At 39.8% G+C, this 15,053-nt stretch overlaps 2 protein-coding genes across 10 annotated transcripts in view; one reads left to right on the forward strand and one right to left on the reverse strand.

Moving 5' to 3' along the window:
• CTPS2 (CTP synthase 2) overlaps window positions 1-15,053 on the forward strand; it is a 66,864-nt gene that overhangs the window by 40,697 nt on the left and 11,114 nt on the right. For all 9 annotated transcript variants that reach the window (XM_033147348.1, XM_033147347.1, XM_033147349.1 and 6 more), the window contains one exon: window positions 12,490-12,586. In XM_033147348.1, coding sequence (XP_033003239.1) covers window positions 12,490-12,586 — 97 coding nt within the window. The remainder of the gene's footprint in view (window positions 1-12,489; window positions 12,587-15,053) is intronic.
• Window positions 7,557-9,006, reverse strand: S100G (S100 calcium binding protein G). The gene is made up of 2 exons (XM_033147358.1): window positions 8,772-9,006; window positions 7,557-7,808 (listed from the first exon to the last, which is right to left on the reverse strand). Exons 1-2 carry the CDS (start codon window positions 8,901-8,903, stop codon window positions 7,698-7,700), a joined length of 243 nt encoding a protein of 80 aa, XP_033003249.1. The 5' UTR covers window positions 8,904-9,006; the 3' UTR covers window positions 7,557-7,697.

A 15,053-nucleotide genomic window follows, 5' to 3' on the forward strand; every position in this document is an offset into this window, starting at 1 on the left:
ATAATAAGATCTAAGAAAACGTATTAATCCTCAGTTATAACCTGTTATTCAACTTGTGCATTTCTGTACCCCATCTGTTGTATTGTTAAATGTATTTACAACAGAACAAATCTTTGCTAACGAATTTATTTGCTTATTCTCAAAGCCTGTTCCAAAGGTAGTATGATGGTGAGAGGCATGATGTTGTTTGACAGGGTTAAAGGAAAGGCAACAGCTGCAGAAGACTCAGGAAGTGGGGCTTCTAATGCAAACAGGCAGAAGTATTGCATGTTTGGATAAAGGCATGCCAAGAGAAGCAATCACCATATAAAAGCTAGTTCCTAAGTTCCATCCCGCTCTGTCAAACTCAGATGGGTCCAACACTCATACTGTTTCACTACAAAATGTCATTTCTTCCTGTTATCAACTATAAAATTTACCTAAAGTATACATTAAACTGGGAAAAACAGAAATTTATTTTGCAATTTTGGCAGTTTATTGGTGGGGGGTGGGGACAGGGATGAAATCACATGTACATGATCCGTAATGGTGTTCGTTTCCTAAGCCTAAAGGTGATTCAATAATGTATGGAAGGGATGCTGTGGATTGTTTTAGGGATCCAGATTGGAGATCCTGTCTCAGATGTAGCTACAGCTCTTTCTTGTCCAAATCTGGTGGATACCTTTTGGTTCGTGCAAGTTGAGGATGTGGACAAAATTCTTGGAAAAATGTGGTCAACTACATGCTTGCCTATCCTGGCTTATGACAGCACTTTAGGACTGAATTGCTTGGTGATAAATATCCCATTTAGTAAGTATCCCATTAGAAAAAGGAACAGATTTTAAAAACAGGCTTCAGCAACTAACACTCAATCTCCAATACACCATTCTTAGACAACATATCTGAGTGTGTTGTGGCATTTCACCTTGTAAAGTCTGGTTTTGTTTTGTTCAGGTAATTGGTAATGGCAGTGAATAAAGGCAGTATTTAGTTCTAGTTTTTTGTTTTTTTAAAAAATAAAAAGAATAATAACAATAATAGTAATAGTAATTTATTTACTGGTTTATTCTATAGGACAGAGTTTAATTGGGCCAGTGCCAGAATATAGCGCAGAAGCTTTCACCTACTTGTCATGAAATATCTGACCTCAGAGCCCTCCAGTTCTATGCCTTCAGTGAACATTTCTTATAGAATTCTATAAATGAGCATGAAAATGGTGGATGTGATTGGCACCATATCTTGTAATGATCACAGTTCTGTAGTTGGTTACCATGACACCATGGTTTCTGGAATGAATATAATATTTAAGATTAAATATGGCACACGGTAATATTAGATGTATATTACTAAGTCTAAGAGTAGACCCCTGGAAATCTGTACTTAGGTTATTGATTTCAATCATTTATTCTGAATATAACTCATGCTGGATATCACCCATAGTAAACAGTCTAAGACAATCAGATTTGTACTCATGATAGGAGATACCTGGTTTAGATATCCAGAGCACTGGCAGATATATCCATGTCCTGCCCATGTGTTTCTGTTCATAAGCACCCCTCCCAACTCTTTGCATTCCATGTACTGTATGTGTCATGATGTACAATGAAGGTGTGCCTGCATCTCTAGATTCAGATGGCCTATTAGGAAACAATCAGAAAAGTTCAAATTTTGAGGTGCACAGCATCCTTGCATTCAACAAAGGCTCCAGACACCAGTGACTAACATATTGCAGCTTCTATTGGTGCTCTTTTAAGCCTGGAACAATTAATCTATGGCGACAGTCCTAAACTGGAGTAAGCCCCAGGGAACTTACTGGGGTGTGCTTTTGACTAGACATACTTGGGATTGTGTTGTAATTGCCACATGTGTCCTGTGAGTCAGCAGATGTTTGCATCTTAGAATGAAACCACCTATCCCTTCCTTAATTGTTTGTGGTTAATCAATGCCACACACTAATTATCTGTTAGCTGGAATGTTCACACTTAATTTGTGGTCTGTAGCAATTTATTTTAAACATTATAGGGTAATTCATATATCCTTTGGAATATGTAATTGTATAAACTTATAGCAGGTCAAAGGGACCCAGGTGGCGCTGTGGGTTAAACCACAGAGTCTAGGGCTTGCTGATCAGAAGGTCGGCAGTTCGAATCCCTGCCACGGGGTGAGCGCCCGTTGCTCGGTCTCAGCTCCTGCCCACCTAGCAGTTTGAAAGCACGTCAAAGTGCAAGTAGATAAATAGGGACCGCTCCAGCGGGAAGGTAAACGGCATTTCTGTGCGCTGCTCTGGTTCACCAGAAGCGGCTTAGTCATGCTGGCCACATGACCTGGAAGCTGTCTGCGGACAAACACCAGCTCCCTCGGCCTATAGAGCGAGATGACCGCCACAACCCCAGAGTCGGACACGACTGGACCTGATGGTCAGGGGTCCCTTTACCTTATAGCAGGTCAAAGGACAAGAATGTAATGGGCTGGCCAAGTCAGGGTGACAAGGACCATAGGAAGGGCTCTAGTGGGTTGTGGGACCCTTTGCTGGGAGTGAGGGAATCTTTAAATGAATATCCCAGTGAGGGAAATCCAGGGTAGGGTGTTTCACATTCTTTATACAACATGGGATGGGAAACTTCCGGCCTGTGGGATCACAAGAAGGTCCTAATCTGGGCCCACAAGAAGGTCCAGTTTGGCCCACAAGGCCATTTCCCCCAAATCATGCCCCTGTGAGCATCAGCTGACATTACTGGTGATGCTAACTTATGGGGTGGGAACTTTTTGGAAAGTCTGCCCACACTGTTCTCTTCAGTCTCTAAAAAAGGATCTCTGTGTGAAAGTCTGCTTTCTTTTTTTATTTTCTTCATTGTTGTGTGATGGAGCAGTCACTGTCAGAACCAATGTGTGCTCTATGTCTTAAAGAGTGAGTGGTAAACTGGCTGGTCTAGACCAGTGCTGTATCATTAAGAAAAGACCACTCAATAGCCTGCTGCAAGAGATTTACTAAGTGCTTTGAAGATAAAATTGTTAAGTTGCAGCTTGTGGTTTCAACATCAGTTGTTGCAGATGGAAGGTGTGGACAGGAGACTTGTAGCAGTGAGATGAGCTACATGCCCTCAATCCCAGCTCATCATGGCTGATAAAGTCTAGAAGTAAGTGACTGACTCGATGGGTGCAGGGAATGGTTAATGTCTCATTGTGAAAGGGAGTCATTGAAAGAGGCAGTGGTGCAGCCCTGCTTGAAAAGGTCCTCTCAGGATCCAGAGGTCTAAGAAAACTACCACATTGTCTCTGATATTTTCTTCTTGGGCAAGATGTTCTAGTGATACAGGTATGCCTTGATGAAGCAGTTTATCTAGACCTGGCTCAATATAGTTTCAGGTCCAGATTTAGCACTAAAGCAGCCTTGGTCCCCCTGGTTGATGGCATTTATTGGAAGACAGATGGAGTGGGAGTTGGTTCCCTGTAGCTTTTCTTTGACCTCTCATTGGGTTTTGACACGGTTGACCATGAAGTCCTTCTGGAATTACTCTGGAAGATGGTACTCGGAGGCACTGTATTGTGGCGGTTCTGCTCCTAACTGCAGCATTTCTAAAGTGCTATTTGTACTAGGAGACTGTTGCTCAGCTCCGTGGCTTTTAAGCTGTAGGGTACTGTAAGGTTCCATTCTGTCTTCTGTGCTGCTCAACATCTATAGAAAATCACTGTGAGTTGTCATCTGAGAATTTGGAGCACAGTGCACAGCTCCTATCTCTTCATTCCATCTGAATCAGGAGAAGGTGTGAAGGTGTTGGACCAGCATCTGGAAACCATGATGGGCTGGAAGAGGGATAATCAATTGAAGCTGAATCTTGATATGATGGCGATACTGTGCCAGGGCATAGTCTGGGAGTACTCCTGGATTCCAGCTTGTCACTGGAGTCCCAAGTGGCTTCTGTGACTTTGTGCTTATGTCCATCTTAGGCTGGCTTGTCATTTGTGGACTGGGATAGCCAATGTTAGAAACTGAGATATGAAAGCTTGGAGCTAAATGAAACCTTAATCTTAGGTTATGGGCACAACAACGGAATGTCTAGGTGCGCTTTTTATAATAAGAATACAAAGTTAAAAGTGAATGAACAGCAGCTAAGATATTATGTTCATTTTTCACATGGTCTAGTCATCCCCCTGCCCACCCCCCAATATTCTTAAGAGGGTCTCTTCTCCAGTCTTCAGAGAGTAGCTAGAAGTGGGGAGGCAGAAAAAGTCACTCCTTTCCTTCCACTCTGCAGTTTTAATCTGAAATCTTAGGCACAGTGCTGTGCCTCAGAGCTCAGAAACTGCTCGCCCTAATGAAATTCCCTGTTGCAAAATGCGCCTAGAACAATGGGAGCTTCAAACACTGGGTATAGCCTGGTCTTTGTTGTCCATACTCAGGTGATCTTCTCCCTGAAATACTATAATGTGCTCTATGTGGGGCTACCCTTAAACATGGTTCAGAGACTGCAGCTTGTGCAGAATGAGGCAACTTTGTTCTTAAGTTGGACAACACAATGTGAATGTGTGTCACCAATCCTAAAATTGCTGCTTTGGCTGCCAATGAACTACTGGGCCTGATGCAAGGTGTTAGTACTAGCATACAAAGCCCTAAATGGCTTGGGGCACAAGCACTTAAAATAGCATATTCACTATGAAGCCATCTCATTGTTTTCCTAAGGAGGTTATAAACTTAAGCATAATAACATATTATCAGTAAAAAAGAGAATTAAGGAAAAGGCTAACAATTGGTAATTAACATTTGGTAATTCAAGTACAGAATAACTTGCCTCACCTTAATGCCAGCCATTAGAGTTACTGCCACTGAACCAGCAAGCTGTATCCAGACACGCATAGATGCTGAATCAACTATCCTCATCCACTTGGGGGCCATCAGACCAAAGTCAGAGACCATTTTAATACTAAAATACCTAGATACAGAAGGGTAGATTTTATTTGGCCAATTGGGCTTTGAGGCATATTTCCAGTACCAGAAGGTGCACGTGCTTCTTTGCCACACAGCCACTCAGCTGATTTCTGCACAGTCATGGTGACATTCACACTATCTTGTGTCAGACGCTCACAAACGGCATGAAGCACTGTTTAATTGAATTTTTTCCTCACTGAAAACTGTATCCAGTAAAGTCTGAATAAAAGCCACTTTCAAATGGGTTAGAAAGGAGGGGATTTCTTTACACCGTTCATGTGTCATATCCACATGCAACTGGAAGGAAAGTTTAAAAAATGTTTTTGTGGCAAGAAAGAAGTCAGTTGAATACACCCTAAAGTTAAATACATCTTAGGGTGTGGTTTCCAAAAGCTTGCTCTCTGAAGTGTGATAAGGATAGATAAAGTTGCCATCCTTTAACTCCCAAGAATGCAAAAGGTCCAAATAACCCTTAGGGGCAAAAAGGGTGTGTGCTGAAGATATATAATTAAAATAGTGTATATTGTTTTGAGTTCAGTATGAATCTTTGGGCTGGCAGTGGCACATGTATGACGTTTCATCATTTTGCTATGCTAAGAGGTTTTGCTGCGGCATCTAATTCAGTTACTGATATGCAGATACCCAGTTGATCGTACCTAAAGACTATCTCAAGCATAATGTGAGATCCTATAGATATTGCTCTGAGGTAAAGTGCATTATATAAACCCTGGGGTAATGATGCAAAAACATAGTACATAAACACGTCAGAAATAATAGGAAAATGTATAAACAGTTTTGAATATAATGCTTGTAGAAAGTTATCTCCCCTGAAGATAAGTTTGTGACAGTAAATAACAATAATGGCAGTCACTTAATTCAGATCCGTTTGTAAAAGCAGATTTTCTGTCAGGCTTCAGCAGAAGGAGATATCAGAAATTTGCTTTCTCTTCATGCCTTTTTCCTTTTGAGTTGTGCCTTTTAGAATATAAGGCATGGGGAAGAGAGTACCTGTGTTTATTGATCTTATATAAGCTGTTCTCATAGTCTTTTTAGCTAAAGAGCAGATTAAAAATATTGCTAGTGAGGAAGTGCATAAGGATGCTCATTCAAGTCCTGTTGAAGTGGCGAGCTGCATCTTTCGATTAATTAACTAGTTGTTACATGTAACTGGAGTGAGCACCCGTTGCTCGGTCCCTGCTTCTGCCAACCTAGCAGTTCGAAAGCACGTCAAAGTGCAAGTAGATAAATAAGTACCGCTCCGGCGGGAAGATAAACGGCATTACCGTGCGCTGCTCTGGTTCACCAGAAGCGGCTTAGTCATGCTGGCCACATCACCTGGAAGCTGTCTGCGGACAAACGTCGGCTCCCTCGGCCAGTAAAGCGAGATGAGCGCTGCAACCCCAGAGTCGTTCGTGACTGGACTTAACTGTCAGGGGTCCTTTACCTTTACCTTTTTACATGTAACTAGTGTTTCATAAACAGATCACCAGAGTGTGTTGAAGTGGAAAACATCAGATTACGTGTGTGTGCATTGTTCGTACTAAGCCTGGAAAGAGCCAAGATTTAAGAGTATCACAAAGTATGGATCACATCCTAATTGGAATTGTTGAAACAGAAAAATGGGTTGGAGATGCTCCAGGCCCAGTTACCTCTGGCTGGAGATATATTGGTACAGAAAGAGGATGAGCACAGGAACACAAAGGAAGAAGTGGCATGTTGGAGGGGCTGATGTTGCAAAAGAGGATTGTAGGAAGCGGGCAGGAATGTGGGAGTAGGCAGTGGGTGCTCCTAGTAAGGTTTCTAGATTGGTATACGGATGGTTAGCTGGGAAAGTATTGGGAAAAACGGATGTGGGTTAAATTTTCTTGGGAATAGATTGATAGGGAATTTTTCATTCGCCAGGACAAATAGATAGAAGTGGCATGTTATAAAGCAGCATGAGATAGAATTCAAGTGAACTAATGCAGTCCTTATCCAATGAACCAAACATTTCATTGATTCTAATAAATGAATGGGCATTTATTAAATATGGATGGAATGTGTCAGGTTTCAGAAACTTCAAACGCTCATATTTCAATTTACAGTGGTACCTCAGGTTACATACGCTTCAGGTTACATACGCTTCAGGTTACATACTCCGCTATCCCAGAAATAACGCTTCAGGTTAAGAACTTTGCTTCAGGATAAGAACAGAAATCGTGCTCTGGTGGCGCAGCGGCAGCGGGAGGTCCCATTAGCTAAAGTGGTGCTTCAGGTTAAGAACAGTTTCAGGTTAAGAACGGACCTCCGGAACGAATTAAATACTTAACCAGAGGTACCACTGTATTCTTTTCCTTTTTCTTAGATAATAGGAATGCACTTTTTACAAGACTTCTCTTTAACTCAACTTTATGTGTAGCTTCCTCTCATATTACAGTATACTACAGTAGAGGAAGGGATTATAATCAACCCAAGTGAGGTGTCGGCTTTTGTATCACTTCTCCTCCTGTCATCACCCCCACCACACCCTGTGGAGCAAATTGTTCTTTTTAGCTCAAGTTGTACTCTTGCACAGCTACCATTCAGTTTAACAGCCTTACTGAAAGAAATATCCTGTGTTGTCCGTACTCATATGTAATGATAGCTTAGAGAATAAAGCAGTTCACATTTATTGAGATGTTTTTATTGTCATAACCTTGTTCTCATGCCTCAGAAAGAAACCAGTCTGTTACTTTAGGGTTTCTTCCTTTATGATTTTGTTTTGCTTTCTTTCTCAAAATTGCAGTGCTCTTTCATATTCTTGTAGGGCGTACTATTGGCTCCACCCCATTAGTTTAGCCATCACAGCTTCAAGTTCTTCAAAACTGACTTCTCCATCATTATTTTTGTCCATCTCTTTGAATATGACATCAGTAGTAGAAGCCTGTGATTTTAATACAAAACAAGAAGATCAAGTCAATGGGTGCTGGCTTACCTTAGTGACAATAATTTTGCTATTTTCTCTCTACTTTGAGATTTGCTGTCTCTGTGAAGCAGTCCCTGGCTTATACTTAGTCAAGTCACTGTGTGGTTCATTTTTTAAGTTTCTTAGGTTACCATTTGATATTTGGCTTCCCCAGTTGTTTAACAACGAGGCTCCATATAGATTGTAATCCTGCACACACTCACTTAAACTAAATCAAACTCAGAGTAGATCTGCTAAAATCAATGGACATAAGTTAGCAACCTAGTGGGTCTATTCTGAATATAACTTTTAAAATACAGCCCATAATTTTCAATTTAAGAACTAAGTCAGTGCTTTAAGGACTAGAATGCCAGTCGTTAAAGATTTTACTATAAATAAGATATTAAAACTGAAAATTAAAGCACTGGTGCTACAATTACAAGCAAATTTCTTGAACGTAATGGTCAGTTTTGCTCCTGCCGTGGAGGACACCTACTGACATGCTGCTCATCTAAACTTCAGCACAGCATTTATTGTGTCTCTGTTTCTGTGAAAAGGGGTTGCGTACAATGTTAGTGGAGTAGACCCACATGCTCAGAGTAGACCCACTGATAGCAATGAGCATGACTAATGTCGTTAATTTCAGTGGCTATACTCTGAGTATAACATATGTGCCAATGAACCTCCAGCAAGCTATCGCAGGCATTGTGGAGTAAATATATATACATTAAATAAAACAATGTACATTATGGGACTATGAGCACATGCCTCATTAGGAAAAATAGAAGTGCTTGGGGCTTCATTCTTTTAAATTCTGCGCTTTCTGCAATCTTGCTCTCTTCACCCCCAGTTAAATATTTGGCAAATATTACTTCTGTAATTGCATTTGGACATTTCCACACACTTTCATATGCTGTCTCAATGAAACAATTATGGACTTGCCTTTGGTACATTTGGAAATTCCTTCTCAATTAATTCTTTCAGTTCACATTGGGATAGTTGATTAGGATCACCCCCCTTTGAAGCATACTTGCCAAAAACCTTTCTCAGTTCTTCAGTAGATGTCTTGGCCATTTTATAGAACTCCTGAAAAGGTAATGTTCCAATGTGCTCAAATTAGAAATAAAGAAAAAACACAAAACTAGAATAAGCTAACAAAAAATCACCACAAAAGAGGATAGAAATATGCAAGTCACTTGATTATTATTTATATTTCACTATTTTATGAAAAACTAAACAAAGTGACTTACAAATAAAAACAAATCAAAAGATAACGAAAGCAGTTGTAACAGTCAAGCAGGATTTTTAAAAAAGCAGTGTAACTAGCTTTGTTTAAAACTGTTATCTGCAACAGTTTTCTGTACATGTTGCAGCTTCTGTTTTTCAGCCTTCCACAATTGCAGCTACAGGGCAAATTCATATATTTAATCCCTTTACCTTATCCTGATCAAATTGCATGTCCATTGATGGGCCCCATACATTCCTGTTTGTATGCAGCCTACTGACTGCCTGAACAGATTGAATGCAGCAGAAAATATATGGGTGTTTTTTTTACACATTTATTCAAAAGTTACAATACAGCTTTGTCCACTGTCATAATATCACAGAATGATCACTCCAGTCTTCAATCCCACATCTCTGTTATGTTGGCTCACCAAATACCCTCAGTAGGAACCCAACTACCAATCTGGTTTACTAGACATTTTCAATCAATATATCCCGTCCACAGACACCTCTGCAATGATGATGGCATTAAAATACCCGGTTCTTCAGTTACTCTATTGCAAAAGCAATAGAGTAATGTGTTTGAATTTGCATGTTACATACTCAGGACGCATGCAAGGACAAACAGCAATTTGAATAGAATTTTTATCTGGAACAGTATTAGATAGATTGGGAAGCAGGTGGTCAACACAGAAAACAGGCGAGCAGCAAATGAAAATGGTATAGGGCATGAAGAAATAAAAGTTGAAAAAACTGAATTGCCTGATATCCCGGCTTTCTGTCTGCCACTTTGTGAAGCTAAAAAAACACCTGGTGATATCCACTCACTCCACAATTTCTAGGTTCATTTTGCTGGAAGCACACCCTGCCCATTTCAAATTACTTCCAATTAAGTGCATTTTAGGAATACTAACTTGGACTTCATCTTTTGCAAAGTTCAGTCCCCTGATCCAGCAAGGGAATGGGAATGATCAGCTACAGGTGAACTATTCATTGTTGGTGGGGATGTGCAGTCCTAATTCTATTGAACAGTTTAAGAAAGACGCTTCCATAGCCAATGTCTCGCATTGTTAATTCTAACAACATTTTTGTAGCATGATTATAATAGGATTTGAGCCATTGCATTTAAGCAACTGAATTGTGTGGAGGATTAGTGCCAGGACATACTTCGTGGTTTTTCAATTCATGCCCCTCAGAAGGGGCCTTTTGGGGGGGGGGGTGAATATTGTGCATGTGTGCGCACACACACACACACACACACAAACAAACACTTCTATAGGGGGATTGCTACAGATTTTCATATGCCATTCCCCACAATGCAATACTATATAGTAGTATAGCATGACAACACTTGCTGTTTTGTTAGCAATGACAACTCTAAATATTGATACTATACTGCCAATAGTAAAGCAATTTAAATATAGATATCAAATGATTTCAGAACTAGTTGCAAGTGCCAGTTCTAAATTAATTTGTGCTGCAGGCTGAAAATGGGGCTTGTTTTTCAGACTGACCAGATGAGTTTTAAAATGGATAAGAAGTTACAACTCAATGTCATGCAGGGTAGTAGCCCGAGACTGAGTAAACTACAGTTTCCAGGGCAATTATTTAAAACAATAAAACAAACAAGCATAGATTATCACATGAAATTCAGATCTTACTTACTTTACTCTGCAAACCTAAGACCCCCTGAAATTGTCAAGGCAGCTTTAAAAGATGCAGTTTGAGACTGACATTCTTATAGTCATTTGAGGCAGGAGTGTCAACCTGATTGTGAAATGTTTGTGTTGTTCGTTGCTATTAACAATAATAATTAATAGTTTAAGTTTGTTTGCACTTTTTCCCCATGTCTTTGTTTCAAAATCCTAATTATATTTATGCAAGAAAGAACTCCCTTTGACTAGGGTTGCCACCTTTGTTCTGGCAAAATACAGGACAGGGAGGGGAGTGACGGTTGGGGGTGATTCCACCCCCCCTCCATTTGGTGCTGATGTGAGTTAAGAGCAGTCCATTGCAATCTACTGCAGCCTAACAGGATGGCCTCTGGAAATTGACACAAAAAATGCCCTTTCCCACACTGCCACCTCCCAAACCTCTGAGGACAGTGGACCTAGCAAGAGAGTCCCTCTGTACACCTGTAGATATTTCAGATATTTGTGACCCGAGTTGTTTAGGGCTTTAAACACTAGTGTGAGCACAATGAATTGGGCCTGGAAACAAACTGGGATCCAGTGCAACTCTTTTTAAAAAGGTGATGATAGGAGTTCTGAATGGAATCTCAGCAAGTAATCTGGCAAATTGAAGTTTCTGGGTCGTCTTCCAGGGCAGCCCCATGTAGAATATCGTGGTCAAATCATTTCTGTATAGGTTAGCATTAGTGAAGGGTTTGTTACCATTTGGGTGCTAAGCAAAGACCTTGCTGTTTTCCCAGGTTTTTTCCACTAGGCTAACTTTTCACTCTTTTAAGCTATTGTGAGTTTTTATTCATGTGAGTTTTACCTTCTTCTAGCATTGTTTTAGAGTTGTCTATAGTTTTACAGTTTTTAAGCTATCCTTGTAATGCTGATGGGCCACTGAAGGACAGGAATACATTTCGGGGGGCAGGGAGGATATTTGCTACAGATGTTTTGAGCTTCCAAGCTAAGAAAAAAAGTAGATTTTTCTTCTTATCAGCACATTATGTATTCAGTGTTGTATCAGCTGCTTGCTGTTATGAAACATCTAATATTGTTTTCACAAGAGTGAATGGTGTGTTCTTTGTGTAGCATTGATCCTCAACCAGATTTGACAGAAATTTCATTAGTTCATATATACCCTTTGCGTGTACATGGGAGCTGCAAGAGTAAAATCGCCATACGACGATAAACTAAAATCTCAATTGAGCAAAAATATTTTAGCCTCTTGCATTCTAAGCTTTAGTCTTAGCAAAATGCTTAATACGTTAATTTAAATCTAAATCAATGTAAATATTATTTGAAATCACTTGGTCAACTCACCTAACACAGTGTTGCGGTCTTTGTTTTTCTTTTTGTAACTTTGATTCTCCCATTGAAATCAGTGGAACTCTAAGCTGCTTAAGTTTAACTGGGTCAGGCCCATATTTTTTCTGGGAAAGGATTTCTAAAATGCAAAAGATCCACATAGTACCGGTAAATACACTGGGCGCTACACTTTCATTAGAGCAAAGCACACCCCGTATGCTGTCAGTAGCTGTAATATAAAGAACAGAGCTAATGTTGAAACTCTTCCCTGACCCTCAACATCTCAGTTTCAGTGGTAGCATCATCTGTGGGTTGAACCTATTTTTATTGTATACAATGTTGCTGTACTAGAAAACATGGGAAGATTTATGGGCATGCAAGGTGGTGACCCAAGTGTCTTGCTTTGTATGGTGTAGAAATAATGTAAACCAAAGTAAATGTTTTTCTTCGTTAAGGTCATTGACATGCCTGAACATAATCCTGGAGACATGGGAGGAACAATGAGACTAGGGGAAAGGAAAACTATCTTTAATACAAAGGACTCTATCTTAAGTAAGTCTTAAGTTCTTTGGCATATGTATTTGCTTCTGTGATTTTTTAAAAAATCATATCTGTGTGTAAAAATAATACATATTCATATAATGTTTGCGGGCCTTAAGTGTAATAATGGTTTGATTCAGTACCTTTTCTTAATATTTAGTTATGATCATGGAAAAATAAGGGGCCTAATTTTTATCATCAAAAAAAGTAACAAGTAGCCATATTCCCTTTTCTAAAGAAGTCCTGCTTTTTAATATACGGTAATATAATATACAGTAATTTAATATACAGAATTTAATATATTTAATTTAATTTAATATAGAGAAAACCAGTCCTGGTTCTTTTAGTAGTTCATTGATTGCAAATCATGCCAGTAACAGAGGCTCATCCATGATGGGGGCACACTCCCAGATCACTCCTGTTCTGCCTTCCAAGTTGGCAGACATGGGATTGCGCGGCACTGTGTGATGCAGTGAACTTCCCAGACCCCACTGGAAAGTATCAGGAGGATTTATGCCTCATGGCCTCCCTTTCCCCTGCCTGAACTTCTTTGAAGCCCCTGGAAGGGCTGTGGAGAACAACCGCCATTGAATTGTGGGCATGGCTGGAAACCTATACTGTACTTGACATTCTAAGTTGTGCACTAGCCAAGCACAGCCTGACTACAATCTATCCTTTATTATTGTTGCATATTTGTTCCAACCTTCCACCCCAGGTTGAAAAGAGTACATTCACAAGAAAACTGGCTTTAAAAAAATTCCGTCAGAATTGTGGTTCAATAAATATCAAACATAGACTGGGATGCATTTTTCAACATTCAAATTCCAAAAAATGAGGGGTGCTAAAAGAGTATTTGGGTTACATTTATATATTTAGGTAAGTTTAATGTGTGTAAAATTGCATACAAGTCTAATATGATTGCCAAGTATTTGCAGTTATGTATTTATTTATTTAGCATTACCTGACACTTTCAGATGGTAAAATTAAAATTCTTTGTTTTTCTGGAATCAGCTCATGTGCTTCTTCAAACAACCATAGATTTACCAAGCTAAACGTTATCCAATCACAAAATTAATAGCAGATTTGAATCTCTCACACCCAAAAATGTATTTTAGGACCCCTCATTGAAGAAATTAGCAAAAATTAAGTTTTGCCCGCTAAAATAACACACCGTAACACACATGCCACTAAAGATAAGAACTTGTCAAATAACAAACCTATTAAGCTATTCATTTTCATGTAAGCTGTATAATTTCGCTTTTAGGCAGTATTATTTTTGACAAGTAGTGCAATAAGCATAATCATAATACTTTGGATTTATAATTAAAACACTGGTATTAATTAGGAAGACATTGTTAAGGAGCCATTTAACTAATAATGTGAGGAATGTAATCTCTCAGCCCTCCCAGAAGAGGCACTTATAGTTGCTGTGAGAGATAGAAGCTCCAGAGTCCTTTCCTGTTTGTAACTAACTGGATTAGGGGTGGGGGGAACTAACTTGGAAAAAAGGCAGAAATTGCATGGCTGTGTGATCATTTGTTTAGTAACAGATTGGTGGTTGTGGAGTCAGTGACCCCCCCCCCCCCCGCACACACTTTTGTTGACCTGGTGCATATGCTTGTTTTAGATATATCAGTTTTCTAGCTCCTTTATTCATGATCTTATTATTGTAAGGAAGCTTTGCTTCAAGGCAAAGGAATAGTTTTGGGTCACTGCAGTAAGAGTGCCTCATTCACTTTCTCCGAGACTGGCTGGCCATCTCCATGGGTGGGTTTGTGACTTCCTTATGACTTTCCTTTCTCATGGCCCTTCATGTCATCCTATCTCCTTCTGTCAGGGACTCTGGATCTGTGAACTTCTGGAAAGTGAGGTTGACCCCTGAACTCTCATGCCATTTCACTTTTTTTAATAGTACGGTAGTAGTTGTAGTGTGCAATACTTTAAGATGGATGGGCAAACTTAGTGTCAGAGCATCTGCCTTATTCGCTGAAAGTCCCAGGTTCTGGGGAGCCACTGCTAGTCACTCTTGATGGTGCTGAGCTAGCTGGACCAATGGCCTGACTCTGTATAAGGCAGCTTCCTATGTTTCTGGCCATTCTTTCTGCTGAATTTCACAAGCATCCAAGATAGCTGCAAAGAAACTATATTCCAGTTTATGCTTTGCCACAAAAAGGGAAGTACAGAAAATATTATGAGCTTCAGGAGAAGGGACATGACATAGAATTTGTCATGAGGTCTCTTGAAGCTGCACTTCTACTCCCCATCTAACATGTCTTTTAGATACATGCTTCAAAAATATGTGTTTTTGAAGTATTTCTCTTTCATTCCAGTCCTTTTCACCCCAATTTCTTAAACTCTACATATACCCTAGACCTGCTTTTTGTCCTTGTTTGTTGTGTATGTTATAAGATGCAGGAAGTGTCTAGTTGCCTCTGGCAAGGTCCACATGTAGTCCAGGGAGGTAAAGGTAAAGGGACCC

This window comes from Lacerta agilis, chromosome 4 (genome assembly GCF_009819535.1).
Source record: "Lacerta agilis isolate rLacAgi1 chromosome 4, rLacAgi1.pri, whole genome shotgun sequence".
Taxonomy (NCBI): domain Eukaryota; kingdom Metazoa; phylum Chordata; class Lepidosauria; order Squamata; family Lacertidae; genus Lacerta; species Lacerta agilis.

Coding starts and splice junctions, on each gene's coding strand:
- S100G (XM_033147358.1), bottom strand. CDS start 8,903: ATGGCCAAGACATCTACTGAAGAACTGAGAAAGGTTTTTGGCAAGTAT. Junction 7,809..8,771: donor AATTTCCAAATGTACCAAAG/GCAAGTCCATAA, acceptor TTAAAATCACAG/GCTTCTACTACTGATGTCAT.